General features: G+C 45.7%; 2 protein-coding genes across 5 annotated transcripts in view; one reads left to right on the forward strand and one right to left on the reverse strand.

Moving 5' to 3' along the window:
• Nucleotides 1-671: 671 nt before the first annotated feature.
• Nucleotides 672-19867, reverse strand: part of EXD1 (exonuclease 3'-5' domain containing 1) — a 331232-nt gene continuing 312036 nt past the window's right edge. For all 4 annotated transcript variants that reach the window (XR_012478122.1, XR_012478121.1, XR_012478120.1 and 1 more), the window contains one exon: nucleotides 672-736. The gene's annotated coding sequence lies outside the window, so the exon portion shown is untranslated. The remainder of the gene's footprint in view (nucleotides 737-19867) is intronic.
• VPS18 (VPS18 core subunit of CORVET and HOPS complexes) lies at nucleotides 7721-17056 on the forward strand. The gene is made up of 5 exons (XM_074235122.1): nucleotides 7721-7906; nucleotides 10139-10280; nucleotides 10583-10674; nucleotides 10909-12779; nucleotides 13665-17056. The coding sequence occupies exons 1-5, from the start codon at nucleotides 7816-7818 to the stop codon at nucleotides 14385-14387; spliced, it is 2919 nt and encodes a 972-aa protein (XP_074091223.1). The 5' UTR covers nucleotides 7721-7815; the 3' UTR covers nucleotides 14388-17056.

Genomic DNA, 19867 nt, shown 5'->3' on the forward strand with positions numbered 1-19867 from the left:
ATCTAGCCTCAGACACTTAATAATTACCTAGCTGTGTGGCCTTGGGCAAGCCACTTAACCCCATTTGCCTTGCAAAAACTTAAAAAAAAAGAATGAATGAATGTTGAAAAACTACCATTGCATATAATTGGAAAAAATAAAATAAAAATTCAATTTAAATAATGTAGCTCAGAAATGAATTTCAGAAAAATCTGGAAAGACTTAAAAAAACTGACGCTGAGTAAAGAGAGCAGAACTAAGAGAACATTGTATATAGTAACAGCAACATTGTGCAATGACCAGCTATGGTTGACCTAGTTCTCTTCAGCAATACAATGATTCAATTCCAAAAAATTCATGATGAAAAATGCTATACAAATCCAGAGAAAGAACTGGTGGAGTCTGAATGTAGATCAAAGAACACTGTTTTCAATTTATTTTTTTGTAGTTCATTTCTTTTGTTTCTTTTTATATAACATGACTAATATGGAAATGTTTTACATGATTGCATATATGTAAACCTATATCAAATTCCTTACTATTTTAGGGAGAAGAAAGGAAAAGAGGAAGAGAGAAAAATTTGGAACTCAAAATCTTGTAAAAAATGAATGTTAGGGGTGGCTAGGTGGCATAGCGGATAAAGCACTGGCCTTGGAGTCAGGAGTACCTGGGTTCAAATCCGGTCTCAGACACTTAATAATTACCTAGCTGTGTGGCCTTGGGCAAGCCACTTAACCCCATTTGCCTTGCAAAAAACCTAAAAAAAAATGAATGTTAAAAATTGTCTTTACATGTAATTGGAAAAAACTAAAAAAATTTAGAAATAGAATGTAACTCAGATTGCTAATGCCTTTTCTCCAAGAACTCTGTGCATTATTTCTATTCATTCACTTTATATTTATGCTGTATATATTTTTATATCAATGTCTCCTGCACTAGAATATAAGCTCTTTTCAAATGGGAATTGCTTCCTTCTTTGAATTTTTATCCTCAGTACTTAGCCCAGTTCATGGTACCCAACAGATGCTTAATAAATACTTATTAATTAATTGATTGATGCTACTCTTTCTCAGCTTCTTGTATTGTACAAGTTAAATCCCAATGCCTGGAGTATATTCTCTCCACATCTCTGCTTTTTGAAATCCTTCTCTTTCTTGAAGAACCAAATCAACAAACATTTCTTAGATGTTTCCCTAACTTCTACAAATAGAAGTGAACCATTTCTTCTTGAAAACTCATGCTCTTGATCTCTCCTGTGCATTTAGATCACTTTCTATCTTCTCTTTACCATATTATAATCTCCTTGAATGCAGGAAATATATCATTTTTTTTCATGATGGTATTGCCAGAATCTATCTAATAGAGTGTATAATGACCCCAGGACTTAATCAATCATACCAGTTAGAGCTAACAGAGTGACTTTGTTTATGGTGAAACATGACTCTAGCAAATCTTTCTGGGATAATCACAAATAACTCAAACACTCTATACTTGAGGCAAACTGGCTTATTTGCTTTTCCCCCATTCATGACAGTCTATCTTTCTCTTCTTTGCCTTTGTACTTTGAATAAAAAAGAGGAGTCTATGGTCTCCCTCTCTTAAGGCCCCATCTGACTACACAACTCTGGTATTCTTAAGGTTAAAATTAACCCAATTCTACATAGAAATGGCTTGCTGATATGACATAGTTTTAATTCTACCTTACCAGGTGGAATTTTCTAGTTGGAAAATCTATAGGTTCTCCTAGTTAATTTTAGAACCTCTCTACTTGCCCTACATTTTACAATTGGTCCATGCTCCTTGACCCCACTGCCTCACCATAGATGTGAGTGTCAGCAGTTAAGGCCAACCCTTAGAATGAAAACTATATAAACCCTTGATCTCAGAAGTTATGGACCTTCAACCTTCAAGAGCATATCCCACTATTCCTAAGTGCCACCACTTAGTTTGTTGCCCCATGATGGGGGAAAAGGGAGGCCACAAATGACTCTTTCTCTGTTACAATTCTATCCCTGCCTGGTTCTATTAATAAATACTTTTAATCTATCTCAGGTTCCCCTCCTTGTCATACACTAGAAATTTACCCTGTGCTCACATTATACCCTTACTACCCCCCAGATCTAGAATGCTCTCTCTCTCTTCATTCTAAGCTCTTACAGTCATAGGTTCCCTTCAAAAAAATCAACTCAAGTAATGCTCTTTCAAGAGCCTTTCCTAATTTCCCCCATTATTAGAGTCCCCTCCCCCAAACACTTTGGGGTATGTGTGTGTGTGTTATATAAAATGGGTATTATTTATTTATTTATCTGTATTTTATTATTTCTCATCCCCCCAGTATAATGTAAAATTCAGATAATGACTCAGACTCATTTTTATATTTATTTTGCCATATAAATGATTGCCATTCACTGATTTGAGAAGATAAATTGAGAATGGGGAGTGATAAGTAACCCAATTTGTTTAGAACATAGGAAATATGAAAGTGAGTTGTATGAGATAAAGTTAAGTTTATAAGTAGGGAAAAGATTTAGAAGAATTCTGAAAGTCAGAGGATGGAGAACATCTAGTAAAAGGATGGAGAACATCTAGTCCCAGTCCAAATACAGTCCCTGAAATAATTTGGTCTGGTGCTGTTGCCACAGCTTGAAGGCAGGATTTGAAATTCAATAAATTTAGGAGCTTTTTAGGGGTGAATTAATTAAATATTTGACCAAATATAACAGGCAAATGCCATTATATATATTTAAATAGACCTTGGTATAAAAAAAAAGGTTTCCCACCTCTGCTCTAGTATATTGGCAAAAGGTAGCTTTCCAATAAGGGAGTGCTATGAGCACAACAGTACATTTCTTGAGCAGCAGTAGAAATTAAATTGAAAATGGGATAGCCAGATGCAGGAAAAACCAGTTAGAAGTTTGTTATAATCACCAGGGTAGTTGGGTAGATGGAATAGAGGACAGACTAGATGTAGAAATATTGAAGATACAGGACTGACTGGATTTGTGAAATGAGAAGAGAGAAAAGGCAAAAGGTAGAAACCTGGATGACTAGAAGGATAGTGGTACTATTCACTGAAATAGAGGTCTGAGGAAGGCAGGTTTAGAGAGAAAGATGAGGGGCAGCTAGGTGGTGCAATGAATAGAGCACCAGCCCTGGAGTCAGGAGTACCTGAGTTCAAATCAGGCCTCAGACACTTAATAATTACCTAGCTATGTGGCCTTGGGCAAGCCACTTAACCCCATTGCCTTGCAAAAAAAAAAAAAAAGAATACACTAGAGAGAAAGATGAAGTCATTTTCCACATGCTTGGTGGAGCCATCCACTTTAGCTGTATAGTCAGTCAGACCAACAATAATAAGTGACTATGTATGCTTAGAAAAGAATAGATACAGCTTGTCCATCTAACTGGGTACAATGGGAATGGAAGTCCCAGCAGTTCATTTCAACAAACATTGAGTAGACAGCTATTATGTGAAAGTATAATGTTAGGGAGACACTAGGATTCAAAGATCAATAATAAACAGCAATCTAAACTGTCAAGAAGACCTGAGTTCAAATCTTACTAGTTATGTAACCCTGGACAAGTCACTTCACCCTGTTTGTCTCAGTTTCCTCATCTGTAAAAAGATCTGGAGAAGGAAGTAGCAGACCACTCCAGTATCTTTGCCAAGAAAACCCCAAATAGTTTCATAACTACAGTACAAAGGCTGTCAAGGAATTCTCTAATTCTACAATGTAAATTCCTTCCAAGGAGGGATCGAGTCATTCTTTGTACTTGCATTTTCAGCATACACACACACACACGCACATACACACACACACACACACACACACACACACACACACACACCAGTCTTAGCACCTATATAATAGATTTTTTTTAGGTTTTTGCAAGCATGGGATTAAGTGACTTGTCCAAGGTCACACATCTGAATTCAAACTCAGGTGCCTATGACTCCAGGGTTGAGGTTTTATGCCACCCAGCTGCCATTAGACAATAGATTCTTGTTGATTGGATTGATTTCTTGCTCCTACTAACCCTACTGAAGCATAATACTATCAGAATTTGGCAAACAATGTGGTGAAGTAGATGGATAGAACACTGGACTTTGCATCAATAAGATCTATCAAATCTCAGTTCTTTCACAGTCTAAACCAGTTGTAAACTGGGAATAATAGCATATAAGTGGACCTTTAAAATTTGTAAATAACTTTATACATTATTATCTCTTTTAATCCTCAAGTCCTTTAAGAGAGGTGTTATTCATTATCTCTTTTACAGATAAGGAAACTGAGTCTCTGACATTAAGGAACTTGCTTAAAGACAGGCAGTTAGGTGCATACCTCCTTGCAGGTTTGTTGTAGAACTAATGGTACATTATATGTAAAGCACTTTGCAAACCTCAAACTACTGTATAAATATCAGCTATTATTACCTCTCTGAAATCATAACTTTCCCATCCCCACCCTTGCTAGACTCCAAGGAGACAAGCTCAGTCTAGGGTAGAACAGGATGATAGTTATGTAGATGACCTGCAGCTGACCTGGGTAACCTGTTCTGTATTTTCTTTGGCCCTAGTTTGTGTGGGAGAGGGGAAGGTTTGCTAAGCTCTCTTTTAAACTGGGCAGGGAAAGGCAGAACAGGCCCAACCCCTGCCCAGGGGTCAGCTCCAAACCTTGGGCAATTACAGTCTGGTTTTGGGAAAACAACCCAGCAGTCTTTGAATCTATAATCCTATGATAACAGGATTAGAAAGGATAAATGGGAAGTTTTGCTAAGGAAAAAAGGACAGGGTGAGGCAGACAATTTTAGGGGGAGAGGAGAGGCCAAGGGAATAGAAAAAATGAAGGGGGCTGCTCTAGAGGAAAGAAGCCTGCAGAAAGAAAGGTAAGAGCTGGGTCTAGGAAGGACTGGGGAATTGAGCAATTTATAGAAGTCAGGTTGGCAGTTCAAAACTGGACTGATGCTAGAGACACTCAGAAATTATTTTGGGGCAACTCAGTCCCTATAAGAAAGCAGTTAAATAGTACTGAAGGTGGGGACAAGAAAGACAACATTGTGTAGTGATATAAACAATGGACTGGGGAATTTATGGTAGGAAACCTAGAGTCCAAATTTACATTCTGCTACTTAATGCCTATGCCAATCAATAAATATTATAAAGTACCTCTCATTGCCAGACTTTTGGAAAAGTGCTGGAGTTACAAAGTAAGGCAAAAGACTCCCAAGCTCTCAAGAATCTTAGTCTAATGAGGAAGATAATATGAAAATAATTATGTACAAACAAGCTTATACAGTAAGATAAACTGGGAATAATCAATTGGGTGAAGACACTTAGAATTAGGGTAGATTGAGAAAGGCTTCTTTTGGAAGGTAGAACTTAAGCAGAAGGGGGTGGCTAGGTGGCCTAGTGGATAAAGCACCGGCCTTGGAGTCAGGAGTACCAGGGTTCAAATCCGATCTCAGACACTTAATAATTACCTAGCTGTGTGGCCTTAGGCAAGCCACTTAACTCCATTTGCCTTGCAAAAATCTAAAAAGAAAAAAGAAAAAAAGAACTTAAGCAGATACTTAAAGCAAGTCAGGGAAACCCAGAGGCAGAGATGAGGAAGGAAAGAACCCAGGAATGGAGGACAGTTAGTGAAAATGCTCAGTGAGCAGGAAGATTTTATTTGAGAATAGTAGGGAGGTCAGTGTAACAGTGAAACTGGAAGTATGGCTAGGTGGATGACTACTTGGAGTTCTCTCAAAGTGGCAGCAGAGTTAAAATTTAATTTTTGCAAGAAGCCATGCAGTTCCTAACTCTCCATGAAAGAGAGAGCAGGAAAAGCCGAATTACAGAAGCTGAAGCAGGGTTAAAAAAAAACACAAAAACCACAACCCCCTTCTCCTCCTCTTTTCTGCTGACCCTTACAACAATTGCTCAAACTTGATGGTCCAAAGAGAAGGGGGAGATTTGCCTGTCTTTGTTTACACCTTATATGGTTGGGTGACATAATTTTTCTAGCCAGAGATCTGGGTTCTCACGCTCACCTGATTCTTGAGAAATAGAAACTGAGGCCTATGGCTTAGACCTAATTTAGCACTATGTTTCTGAAAAGTCAGCACTTTTACTCCTCATGATGGGATAGAGCACAGGCCAGGGAGTGAGGACCTGGATTCAAATCCAGCATTAGACAGTTGATACTTGATATAGATACTTGATACTTACTACCTGTGGGCAAGTCACTTAAACTCCACTGCCTCACAAAAACAAACAAAAAGTTTGTAGGAGAAAAGGATAAGATGTTAGAACACTGAAAAGGAAGGGGCAGATTTAGAAAGGCTTTGAATGTCAAATGGGATTTTATATCAGATCCTGAAGAGGATAGGGGGGTCACTGTAATTTATATAATAATATAATAATGATAATAATAATAGTAATAACTAGCATTTATCTAGAACATTCTATGTGTGCAGCACTATGCCAAGTATTTTATATGTATTTCATTTGATTCTATCAGTAACCCTGGGAATTAGATGCTGTTATGCCTATTTTACAGATGAGAAAACTGAAACAAATTCAGTAACTTGCCCAAAACCACAGAGCTGATAAGTGTCCAAGGTTGGATTTGAATTTGTTAAGGTGGTGCAGTGGTAAAGCACTGGGCTTGAAATCAGGAAGATTCCTCTTCATAAATGCAAATTCGACCTCAGACATTTACTAGTTCTGTAAAGTTGAGCAAGTCTGTTTGCCTTAGTTCCTCATCTATAAAGTGAGTTGGGGAAGAAATTGGCAAACTATTTCAGTATTGCATGAGGTCATGAAGACCGAAATGACTCAAAAACAGCTCCTTCATTCCAGGACAGTCATGATGTCCACTTCACCAGCTAGAATGACAGTCAGACCTGAGCTTTAGGACCACTTTGATAGCTGAGTGGAGGAAGAAGTGAAGGAGTTGAGTGGGAGATAGTTGTAGTTGGGAGACCAACCAAGGTATTGTAAGTGATGAGGGTCTGCAAGGAGTGTCAGGCAGAAGGTAGCCTAGCTGAGAGAGGTTTCAAAAGTAAAATGGGGGTGGGGGGATGGCAAGGTGGCGCAGTGGATAGAATTCAGACACTTAATAATTACCTAGCTGTGTGGCCTTGGGCAAGTCCCTTAACCCCATTGCCTTGCAAAAACTAAAAAAAAAAGTAAAATAGACAAGACTTGACAACAGATTGCATATGAGGAGTGAGAGAGAGCTAACAGGGAAATTAAGAAGAAAGGAGGGTTGGAGGGGAAAGATAAAGAGTTTTATACATCACTTAAATGCTCTGAATCTGAACTGAGCTCTGTTTTAAAAAAAAAAAAGCATTTTAAAAAATGAGGAAGGAGAGGCTGACCGTGCTGTGTGACCCTGGACTTCTCTGTGTTTCAGCTTCTACTAGTGTAAAAGGGGGAAGAGGGAATGGGGAGGAGGAAAAGGAGAGAAAGAGAGAGGGAAGGGAAGGAGTGAGGGAGGAAGGGGAGGGGGAGGGAAAAAGAAGTGGGAGGGGGAAGGGAGAGGAGAGAAAGAAGGGGCAAGGGAAGGAGAAGGGGGAAGGAGGTGGCAGGCTGGAGAGAACCGGAAGGGTATGTGTCCCTCGCCCCACCTCCTCGGGCCTCAGAGTAGCTGAAGGAAATTGTCCGGCGCGTGCGCGGTGCGTTCTCTGTGGGCGGAGGAAGTGACGTCACGGCGCGCCCGCCCGCCGCGTCCTGTCACGTTACGTCACGGGGCCGGAGTCAGCTGAGACGCCTGGGCCTGGGGCCGGCCGCGGCGGGGCGGCGCGGGGCGGGGAGGCTGCGGAGCCGGGAAGGCCCCGGGGCCGGCCGCCATGGCGTCCATCCTGGACCAGTACGAAGACTCGCTGTCGCGCTCGGCCGTCCTGCAGCCGGGCTGCCCCAGCGTGGGCATCCCCCACTCGGGTAAGCGAGCGCCGCGGCGGGCGTGGGCCGAGGAGGGCCCCCGGGGCAGCCCTTCCCCCTCCTGGTCACTTCCCATCGCCGTCAGGAAGGGCCTGGCCGCCGGCGCTGTGCTTGCAGCCCCCGGCTCCGCGCCTGAGCAGAGCAGCTGCGTAACGGAGGAACCGAATTGACGGGCCTGGCGGGGCAGCCTTGCACAGGCTTTCACAGTGCCTGAGCTTTGCAGAGCATTTCCCCCCCCCAGCAAGAATAGTCCAGGTAGCATTAACCCCGTTTTACAGATTAGGAAACTAAAGCTTGAGATTCAGTAAGCAGGGGACAGCTAGGTGGCGCAGAAGACCGAGCACCGGCCCTGGAGTCAGGAGGGTCCGAGTTCAAATCCTACTTCAGACACTTAATTACCTAGCTGTGTGGCCTTGGGCAAGCCACTTAACCCCATTGCCTTGCAAAAACCTAAAAAAAAAAGAATTTGAATACTAGGGGCAGCTAGGTGGCTCAATGGATAGCACAGCAGCATTGGAGTCTGGAGGACCTGAGTGCAATTCTAATCTCAGGCACTTAATAATGACCTAGCTGTGTGGCCTTGGGCAAGCCACTTAACCCCATTGCCTTGCAAAAACCTAAAAAAAAAGAATTTGAATACTAGGGGCAGCTAGGTGGCTCAATGGATAGCACATCAGCATTGGAGTCTGGAGGACCTGAGTGCAATTCTAATCTCAGGTACTTAATAATGACCTAGCTGTGTGGCCTTGAGCAAGCCACTTAACACTACAGCCTTGCAAAAGAGATTCAGTGAGTAGCCCATGGTCACTTAGACAATATAAAATATTAAGAGGCTGAATTGCACCAGTTCCCTCCTTGAAATGTGGAGGGCGAGTAAATTGGGGTGGGAAGCCTCCCTTTTAAGGTAAAGGTCTGGTTCAGGGGGTGCAGAATTTTTTTTTTTAGGTTTTTGCTAGGTAATGGGGTTAAGTGGCTTGCCCAAGGCCACACAGCTAGGTCATCATTAAGTGTCTGAGGTCTGATTTGAACTCGGATCCTCCTGACTGCAGGGCCGGTGCTTTATCCACTTCACCGCCTAGCTGCCCTCTGGGGCTGGAGAATTTCAAAGGAAGGGAATTGGAGAGTGGTTCTGGAAAGAATGATGATTGTTGTCAATGTGGAGGTGTTTCAGGAGTGTCTGACCCAATTTGAGGTTTTATTGGCAAAGATAGCAGAGTGGTTTGCCGTTTTCCATCTCCAGATCATTTTACAGATGAGGAAGCTGTAGCAAACAGGGTTAAATGACTTGCTCAGAGTTGCTCAGATTCACACAGGTAGTGTCTGAGGCCAAATTTAAACTCAGGTCCTCCCATTCCAGGCCAGGCTCTATCTATTTTTGCCACTTAGATACCCTTATTATATACATTAGATAGAGGAAAAAAGAGCTCGAAATCATGAGTTAGAATTTGGAAGGGCCCTGAAGTTTAGTTGAGATTGATGAAGAATGGGGCAGCTAAGTGGCTCTGTGAATAGAACACGGGCCCTGGAGTCAGGAGGACCTGAGTTCAAATCAGACCTCAGACACTTAATGATGACCTAGCTGTGTGGCCTTGGGCAAGCCAATTAACCCCATTTGCCTTGCAAAAAAAATCCTAAAAAGAGATTAATGGAGAAAATGGACAGGAATGAGAGGTTTGAAAGGACTGTTTTTTGAAAAAAAATGTTATTTTGGATAACTATTAGGGAAGAGGGATTTTTCTCCCCACCCCAGTCTCCAGAGGAAACAATTACAGATAACAATATTAGAGCAATTCTCCCAGGACACTCTTCCATTCAACAGATTCTATCATTACTCTGATAGTTCACTGAAAAAGTTGCTAGCTCAGTTGGTCAAGGCCTAAGAAAATAGACTCACTATAACTGAGTTTTATTGAGTTGTGCCTACTGACCCTGAAAAGATTAAGGGATTGTAAAATTAATGGCAAAGACATTGATGAGTAAACCTAGCCCTTAGATGATAGCTGGTGTAGCAGGATCAGAAACCATCCAGGAGATTCTCTGGAAATGTTAAGGATTCCTTTTTTCCAAAGCTGGAATAAGTGCCTATTCAGAGCCCAGCCTAACTAACATCTTGGATATGAAGTAGAGCAAGACAATAGAAAGGAACTGAGCTACAGTTGCATAAGTAGTGAATACCATGCTTCATGCCGTTTACTTTCTAGAATTTACTTTTCTCTCCTTTCTTAATTACAGGGTTTGTAAATGTCCCACTTGAGAAGGAGGCACCCATATTTACCAAGCAGAGAATCGACTTTACTCCTGCTGACCGTATCACTAGCCTCGTAGTCTCCTGCAATCAACTCTGCATGAGCCTGGGCAAGGACACCCTTCTCCGGTAACTCAGGGCCCAAATAGCCAGACAGAGGAAGCAATTTATGGGCATGGGGAAGAGGTTGGTAGTAATTGGAGAGTTACTTCAAAACATGGAACCCACTGTTCAATTCTAGGAAGAAAGAGTAATTTAGTTAGAACTTTTTGTTAAACAGCTTTTTAATCCACCTTGATTCTGAGATATCCCTGCTGTATTGCTTTGTTGACTAGAAGAGAGAGATTTCATTGTAGTCACATCTCAGGATAAGGTAGTTTCCATGGGTTACTACTTCTCTGGGGTGAAGTTGTGAGTTTCCTTCCCCACAGCATTGATCTGGGAAAGGCAAACGAACCTAATCACGTGGAGTTGGGACGCAAAGATGAAGCCAAAGTTCATAAGATGTTTCTGGATCACACTGGTAAGAGGTGGTAATGTATTGAGGTACTGAGGGGGTTGAGGATGGGGAGGGGCAAGAAAAGGTTCGGTCATAGGAATCTGGAAGAACTGCTTATCAGTCTGCAGTTTGTTGCTATCACCAAAAATGTTATTTTGAAAGTGGTGTTTTCAAGAATGGATAGTAAGAGGGTGGGAGGATAGTATCTCTTAGTAACCAGACTGTGTCCTAGTATCTCCCTGTCCTCTTTTGCTCCAGGGTCACACCTCTTGATTGCTCTTAGCAGTACTGAGGTCCTCTACATAAACCGCAATGGACAGAAGGTTCGACCACTGGCACGGTGGAAGGGGCAGCTGGTGGAGAGTGTGGGCTGGAACAAGGCCCTGGGTACAGAGAGCAGCACTGGACCCATCCTGGTGGGTACAGCCCAGGGCCAGATCTTTGAAGCAGAATTGTCAGCCAGTGAAGGTGGCCTTTTTGGTCCTGCACCTGACCTCTATTTCCGCCCACTTTATGTACTGATGGAGGAAGGAGGCCCAGCACCTGTGTGCTCCATAGAGGCAGAACGTGTCACTGATGGGCGTTGTTTTGTCATTGCCACTACTCGCCAGCGCCTCTTCCAATTCACAGGCCGTGTAACAGAGGGGACTGAAGTCCAGGGCTTTTCAGGGCTCTTTGCCACATATACTGACCACCCACCACCTTTTCGAGAATTCCCAAGCAGTCTGGGTTATAGTGAGTTGGCTTTCTATACTCCCAAGCTGCGTTCTGCACCCTGTGCTTTTGCCTGGATGATGGGGGATGGTGTACTGTATGGAGCACTGGACTGTGGGCGTCCTGATTCTTTGCTGAGTGAAGAACGAGTGTGGGATTATCCACCAGGTGTAGGCCCTGGAGCCAGCCCACCTCTAGCTATCGTCTTGACCCAGTTCCACTTCTTGTTGCTCCTAGCAGACCGAGTAGAAGCAGTGTGTACATTAACAGGGCAGGTGGTTTTACGAGATCACTTTCTAGAAAAGTTTGGACCACTGCGACATATGGTCAAAGACTCCTCTACAGGCCACCTGTGGGCTCACACTGAGCGGGCTGTGTTCCGTTATCATGTTCAGCGTGAGTCCCGGGATGTTTGGCGCACCTATCTGGATATGAACCGTTTTGACCTGGCCAAGGAATATTGCCGTGAGCGACCTGACTGCTTAGACACAGTTCTGGCCCGCGAGGCTGATTTCTGCTTCCGCCAACGCCGCTACGTAGAGAGCGCCCGATGCTATGCCCTGACCCAAAGCTACTTTGAAGAGATTGCCCTCAAGTTCCTGGAAGTTCGACAGGAGGAGGCTTTGGCAGAATTCTTGCAGCGGAAATTGGCGGGGCTCAAGCCAACTGAGCGCACCCAGGCCACACTACTCACAGCCTGGCTGACGGAACTTTACCTGAGCCGCCTTGGAGCATTACAAGGTGATCCAGATTCTTTGCCTCTTTATCGGGAAACACGAGAGCGATTCCGAGATTTTCTCAGTAGCCCACGCAACAAAGAATGGCTCTTTGCCAGCCGAGCCTCAATCCATGAGTTACTGGCTAGTCATGGGGACACAGAACACATGGTGTATTTTGCTGTGATCATGCAGGACTATGAGCGGGTAGTAGCATATCACTGCCAGCATGAAGCCTATGAGGAGGCTTTGGCTGTGCTCTCCCGGCACCACGATCCCCAGCTCTTTTACAAATTTTCCCCCATTCTCATTCGTCATATTCCTCAACAGCTAGTGGATGCTTGGATTGAGCTGGGCAACCGGCTGGATGCTAGGCAGCTTATCCCAGCCCTGGTGAACTACAGCCAAGGTGGGGAAGCCCAGCAAGTGAGCCAGGCCATCCGCTACATGGAATTCTGTGTGAATGAGCTAGGGGAGACTGAGCAAGCCATTCATAACTACCTGCTCTCATTGTATGCAAGAGGTCAGGCTGCCTCATTGCTGGCCTACCTGGAGCAGGCAGGGACCAGTCCCCACCGAGTACATTATGATCTCAAATATGCCCTGCGACTCTGTGCAGAACATGGCCATCACCGAGCCTGTGTTCATGTCTACAAGGTGTTGGAATTTTATGAAGAGGCTGTCGACTTGGCTCTCCAGGTGAGGATGCAGTGCTGAAGAAAAGCATCTTGGAAAAGATATCTCTGGTTATATGAGAGTGGTAGGCAGATAAGCCAAGACAGGTTCCTTGTTATTTGGAGTTGACTTCTATGAGAGCAGAGAATAGGTCAAATAATACTTTCTGTATTGATAATGACTTCTGCAGTTTGATCCAAGGGTACTGACCTGGCAGAGTAAAGCCTTGGTTTGGGGTGAGAAGAGTCTTCAATCTTCCTTGCAGAACTTTGAATTCACTTAGTTAAAGAACATGGGCTATAAGCCTTTAGGCTTAGTCTTTGAGTATCAGTAGAATTATTTGTTCAGCTGGGACAGTGATAGAAATTAATTGCCTATAGAGACTATAGGGTGTTAGTTAGAAATAAAGGAATGGGGCAGCTAGGTGGCACAGTAGATAGAGCACCAGCCCTGGAATCAGGAGGACCAGAGTTCAAATCTGGTCTCAGACAATGGTTGCCTAACTTTGTATCCTTGGACAAGTCACCCCACTGCCTTTTTTTTTTTTAGATTTTTTTTCAAGGCAATGGGGTTAAGTGGCTTGCCCAAGGCCACACAGCTAGGTAATTATTAAGTGTCTGAGGTCAAATTTGAACCCAGGTACTCCTGACTCCAAGACCAGTGCTCTATTCACTGCACCACCTAGCCGCCCCTCCCCACTGCCTTTTAAAAAAAACAACTAAAAAAAAAAGAAATAAAGGAATAAGGTTTCTTAGTCCCATCACTCATCTGTCCACAAGAAGCGTGAAGCATGAGCTTTTAAGTTGTTTTGATTGCATGGTGTAATGTGGGGACTGGGGGACAGTTTTGTCTGCTCCCTTTCCCCAGCCAGGTAGAGTGTGCCATCAGTAACTTTTTTATTTCTCCTAGGTGGATGTGGATCTGGCTAAACAATGTGCAGATCTGCCAGAAGAAGATGAGGAGCTACGTAAGAAACTGTGGCTGAAGATTGCCCGGCACGTGGTGCAGGAGGAAGAAGATGTGAAGACTGCCATGGCCTGTCTGGCTAGTTGTCCTCTCCTCAAAATAGAGGATGTGCTGCCTTTCTTTCCTGACTTTGTCACTATTGACCACTTCAAAGAGGCCATCTGCAGCTCCCTGCAGGCCTACAACCGGCACATTGATGAGCTGCAGCGGGAGATGGAAGAGGCTACAGCTAGTGCCCAGAGAATTCGGCGAGATCTACAAGAGCTTCGTGGACGCTATGGCACCGTGGAGCCTCAAGACAAGTGCTCAGCCTGCGACTTTCCCCTGCTCAATCGTCCTTTCTATGTCTTTCTTTGTAGTCACATGTTCCATGCTGACTGTCTCCTGCAGGCTGTTAGGCCTGGCCTCCCTGCCTATAAGCAAGCCCGCCTGGAGGAGCTGCAGCGAAAGCTAGGGGCTGCTCCCCCTCCCAGCAAAGGCCCACCTCGCACAAAAGAGGGAGAAGGAGGGACTCCAGCGGCACCCAGCCGAGAGCAGCTGAAAGTTGACCTGGATGAGCTGGTGGCAGCTGAATGTGTCTACTGCGGGGAGCTGATGATCCGTTCCATTGATCGGCCTTTCATCGACCCCCAACGGTATGAAGAAGAGCACCAAAGCTGGCTTTAGGGTTCACCTCTACTCATTACAGGATGGGGAGACACACCATCTGCTAAGTTCCTGTCCTTCCTGGAAACATCTAAGTTCTCATTTTCACTGAGGTGTGAGGGACAAGCAGGATTCTAAGTGCCCCTGTGGGGCCTATCTCATCCCAGCCCTTTATTGAGCTGGATCTGCCAGATTTTCTACTGTCTCTTTGAGATGATGCTGTGTTCTGCCCTCCCAAATCTAACCAGTGCTTTCTGCCTCAGGAGCATTTGTTCTTTAAAAACTTTGCCTTCCGCTTTGCAGTCTATCTGCCTCTGTTTCTTTTCTTTCTTTCTTTTTTTTTAGAATTTGCAAGGCAATGGGGTTAAGTGGCTTGCCCAAGGCCACACAGCTAGGTAATTATTCAGTGTCTGAGGCCGGATCTGAACTCGGGTACTCCTGACTCCAAGGCTGGTGCTCTATCCACTGCGCCACCTAGCCGCCTGACACTGCACCACCTAGCCGCCCTTGCCTCTGTTTCTTTCTGTGGTTAGAGGCACATCTCATTCACTTGCTAGAAATTCTGGACTCTTGTCCTCCTGTGAAACCTCAAGTGTCAGCATACACACCTGAATCTGCCAGAAGAGGACCTTTCCTGTGAAGAGCAAGCAAGCAGTTTGTATACTTTTCCTGGGCCCTCAAGGGAACTCAACTGGTGGGGCATTTGTGTCCCTGAGCCTAGGAGGCATTGTAAGGGCTTCTCTTTGGGAAGGGTGGTGGGCTACTATTAAACTGTCTGTGATGCTGCTCCTGGCATTGGTCACTTTGTGATAGTGGTCACTTTGTGATAGTGGCAGACTGAACAGTGTCTGAAGGTGAGTGAATTCAAGGTGCCTGGGTCCTGAGGTGTGAGAAGGAGGGGTATGTTTAGGTTGTTCCAGTGTTATCTTCTCTGGGCCTTGCTGTCAGGATAGCTCTGGCCAACAGTGGACACCCCCACCTTCTGTAATCTTGTGCCATTCCCTTACTTCCCCCTTCCCAGGGGGTGAGGGATTCAGAAGGGATGGATCCCCTGTTGGGTTGGGAACAAGAGATGTTATTTCTCCCTGTGACCAGCAGGTGGCACTCCACCCCGTAGGCTAGCTCATGTTCTTCTGGCCCTTGACCACCAGGGGACACTGTTTCCTCAGGCAGGCCCTGCACTGCAGCTGCCCTTCCCCACCCCCACTCCAGGAGCCCAAACCACTCACTGGACTTAGCTGTCCGAGCTCGAGCAGCCCCTAAGCGCCCTCTGCCCTTCACTCTTCTGGGCAGAGGAGGCCAGTTAAGTCCTTGCTGCTCAGACCTGTTAGAGTTCTCATACCTGACCCTGGTTCTGCCCTCCCTTAACTGGCTGGTTCCTGTGGCAGCCCAGCCAGCTGGGCCTCCTTTGCAGCAGCAGCATGACTCTTTGTTCTCCTGTTGAAGCCTGTTGCCACCACTGTGGCTGGCTGGGGGTGGAGAGCCCTGCCCGCACATACTCAGGGTCTACTTCCCTGCCTTTGTTAGGAAGTAAAGTCCTGGGGAGATGGTTGCAGGTGAAGTCCAGGAGGTAGCTGCAAGCAGCTCTGCCCAGCCTCATTGCTATGGTCTGTCCTATGGGTCAGAATAAAACAGGAAGGAGTGAGTATCCTGAAGCCAGAACTAGCAAGTCAGGAACTTGAAGAGATTCTCCTCTTCTGCCCTTCACTCCAGCTGCCATGGAACAGAATGGTCCATAGTCCAGTGACTTTGGTGTCTTACCCCATTCTATGGCCTTATTTTGCCCCAAAGGTTTCTGGTGACCACACCTTGGGTGTGGTTCAGTTCCAGTCCCCCCTTATCTCTTAGTTCTGTGCTCCTTGCCCAGGATGGCCCCTATTCTGCCAAAGTCAGAGATGGGAGTAATGGACCTTCATAAATTTTTCAATTTAGGTCTGGACTAGAACAACAAAATCATAGGACCTACCAGACTCTAGACCACAGGTTACCCTAGAGCTCCAAAGAAAAATTAGGGACAAATCTCTGTGGCATGACGTAGTAATTAGATCTGGGTGTGTATGTACCCCTTACCATCCAAATACCTCATATTATTAACAGGGATATGGGCCTTTAGGACTTTAATATCACCTGTAGAACTTTGAATATCAACTTTTCTCTCATGGGGACAGCATTGATATCTGCTGTTTCCCCTCCTCTTTGAAGCTCTCAACCAATTCACTCAGCCTCCAGGAACTGCTAAGGTACAGAAACCATTGTTATTATCCATCCTAGGTAGCTATACTACCTGAGAAATAGGTTTCTCAGTTGCTTCTTGTCCTTAGAAATGCAGATGCTTAGCCTTGGTTTGGTTTCAGGGATGGCTTTTTCAAATAAACGGCAGCTCAAATAAATATTTTTACCTGATTTTTGCTCACCTCCATGTCCCAAAGAGGGCCCAGAGGGCTTGGCTGAGAATCCAGACTTCCCTGGCCCTTCTGTCTTCTGTCTCCCAGGCTGGCCCATCTGGCCATAGGCAGCTTCCCCCTTCCTGGAAAAAGGCCCCGGGCCTTCCTTGGCAATGACAGAATGGTGTTCCGGTGAGTCAGGGCAACGGGAAACCACAGCTCTTAGATCCCTGGAAACCAGGCAGGATTGGGAATGGAAGGGAGAAGGCCCTCAGGGCCCTGGCCAAGAGCCCAGGGGTGTGGGGGGGAGTTAGAGGTGGGGAGGAGCAGCTGCTCTTGGAAGGGCCAGGATCAATGAACTGCTTCTGGAGCAGTCACTGGAAATAGGAGGGGCTATGACCATTGGTGCTGGGATCAGGATGGGGGTGGAAGGGTTGTAAACAAGGAAGCCACCTGGGGGGGGGGCAGGAGGCTGTCCTGTCATGGGGGAGCAGGTGCTTCCTGAACTGACCCACCCTGGAGCTCATGGCTTGCCTTGTAGCCACCAGGGGGTGCTCTCCACTGACTTTTGGAACTATGACCTTGGAGAATGAGGGCTCCTCTGTTGGGGGTACCTTTAGATGCTAAGAGCATCCTCCCTGCAGTTCCAGTTAAAGCTACCAGCAGAGGGTGTCTGTTTAGTCATACTGCACCTAGATGCCCCCTTTGGGGGCAGCAACCTTTCACTAGCGGGGAAGCTTAAAAAAAAAAAGCTTGATCCTGAGCTTCTAGATCCATGATGGTCAAGGCTAATGTAAAGTCATGCCTAAGCCTCATTTTTGTAAAAAAAAAAAAAAACAGCTGGCTCAGAGGTTGCCAGTCTCTAGGACCGTACTTGGCCTTGCCCCTTGGTGTTGTGGGAACAAAAAGTTAAGAGCCCAAAGGAAATTAGCTCCTGGTGCCACAGGGTCGGAGGAGGTGGGAGATTTGGCCGGTACAGAGAGGTGCTGGAGATATACTCCTCCCGCCTCCCCTTCTAATTCCCTCCTCCCCTCCCCAGTTTTTGAGATTCTTCGAGACACTTTCACAGGCGGAAATTCCCAGAGGTCAGAGGAGGGAAATGGTTAATTCCTTTTATTCAATGAGTCCCCCTCTAGTTGCCTCCCCCCACTTCCTCCCTCCACTTCCCGCCCCCCCCACTGTGTGAACAGGAAGTGCAGAGGAAAAGGCTCTGACCACAGCAGCTGGGAGCAGGAGGGAGGGAGTGGGCGGCCCTCCGGGCTCTATGCCAACCCCACCCCACACACTCCCTAGCTACAGGGCTAGTGACCCTGTGTGGTGGGGCAGAACCACCTGGATCAATCTAGTGACTAGGTCCCCAGGCCTCTTCTCCCCTCCTGTGGACAAGGAGAGAAACAAACCGCTCGTGAGATTCCAGTGGGGTCAGAAGATGGGACCAAATTTCAGAAATCTCAGTTCCAGGTTCTGCACATTCTTCCCCTGGGGAAACAGGAAAAGGCCGGGGAGAGACTAGGAGCTTGGTGTTAGAGTGCAGGAAAGTCTATGGAGTCTGCTCCCTGTCTGCCCTGGAGGCTACCTCCTCCCATCTTTCCTCTGCAGACCTAGGGCATCACTTGGAGCTGGCTCAGGCCCCTTAGCCCCTTGGCCTTGCCAGTGCTTTGAAGCTCATTCAGGGCTTCCTGTTTGGGGCGGGTGATGCCAGGGCCCCTCCCCCACTATTGTTCTGTGGAGATCATGGGTCCATCTGGTGCCCCATGGTGGGGCCCCCTAGCCAGTGCCACATGGGAACAGTCCCACAAAAGGGCCCTGATGGCAGCTGTCTTTCTATTGGAGGGGAATGGTGGGCATAGCGTGAGAGATTGTACAAAATACAAGTCAGGCACAATGGAAAAGATGGGCAATGGGATATATGTTTACTCAGTGACTGATAGGTATGATGGTCACAAATAGCAATCAGATGTTTCCTAGGTACTTTTTGAAAGATAGTGGTGATGCCAGAAAGCTGCCAAGTTTAATGCCCTTAGGAGAGCATAATCTCTGCCTGGTTTTCAGGTGCGAAAATTAAGGTCAACACACCACAGCAAATTTAGATAACTGGCAGCTATGAAACTGTGGTCTCATGGAGCTATAAGCAAAGATGTTGACCTGGGAATAGAACCCAGGAGGCCCAAGTGCGTGAGGGGCTATGAGGTTGTCTCCTCAGGGAGAGATCAGTCCGTGGTCCTGATGAATTCCTGCAGCTGCTATGCTTCCCTTTATCCCCACTGATCTGCTCAAAAGCTACCCTAAGTTTCTTCTTTGGACTCTTTCTCTTTAATTCTAATTTAAATTCTAATTTTTAATTTTTTTTTCCAAACAAGTAACTACTTGCTCTCCTTCCTACCTCCCTATTGAAAAAGCAAGAAAAACCAAAATTTCGGGCTCCCTGCAAAAAATCCAAGAAGTTGGGGGAGGGCAAGGCAGGGAGGGGGGAGTCATGGAATCCTGTGAGACCTAAATTAAGACTGGAGGATGGGAGGGGTGGCTAGGTGGCACAGTGGATAGAGCACTAGCCCTGGAGTCAGGAATACCTGAGTTCAAATCCAGCCTCAGACACTTAATAATTACCTGGCTGTGTGGCCTTGGGCAAGACACTTAACCCCATTTCCCTTGCAAAAACCTAAAAAAAAAAATGGGGGAAGGGAAGTGGGCAGGGCTGAGGGTGCCCTCAGTAGTTAGGACTGGCTACTAGGAGTAATGACTGTGGTTTTCACTGACCTTAGGGCTTGTCTCCTGGGAACAAGGCTAGGCTGGCACCACACAGAATGTAGAGGTGGGTGCTGCCTATGATTCTCAGGCTGCTGTGACCAAAGGTTTGTTTGGTGTCTCTTAGGCATAGAGACAGCTGCCATATATTTCTGTAGATTCTCCCTCCTGCATAGCTTGACTGGCTTTGCCCAGATGCCTTCCTGGCTTCTTCTAGCCTTCCCCATCCAGGGATCAAAAAACTCAAGCTAATCTCATTTTCCTAATCTTTCTTCTCTCTCTTCCTTTAGGCTTGGGTTTAGAACTACTCAGGACATAGACCTTAAATTGTTAGAGCTCAGGAGTTGCTTTACTTCTGTGGGCCTTGGTTTC

This window comes from Macrotis lagotis, chromosome 4 (assembly GCF_037893015.1).
Source record: "Macrotis lagotis isolate mMagLag1 chromosome 4, bilby.v1.9.chrom.fasta, whole genome shotgun sequence".
NCBI classification, from domain to species: domain Eukaryota; kingdom Metazoa; phylum Chordata; class Mammalia; order Peramelemorphia; family Peramelidae; genus Macrotis; species Macrotis lagotis.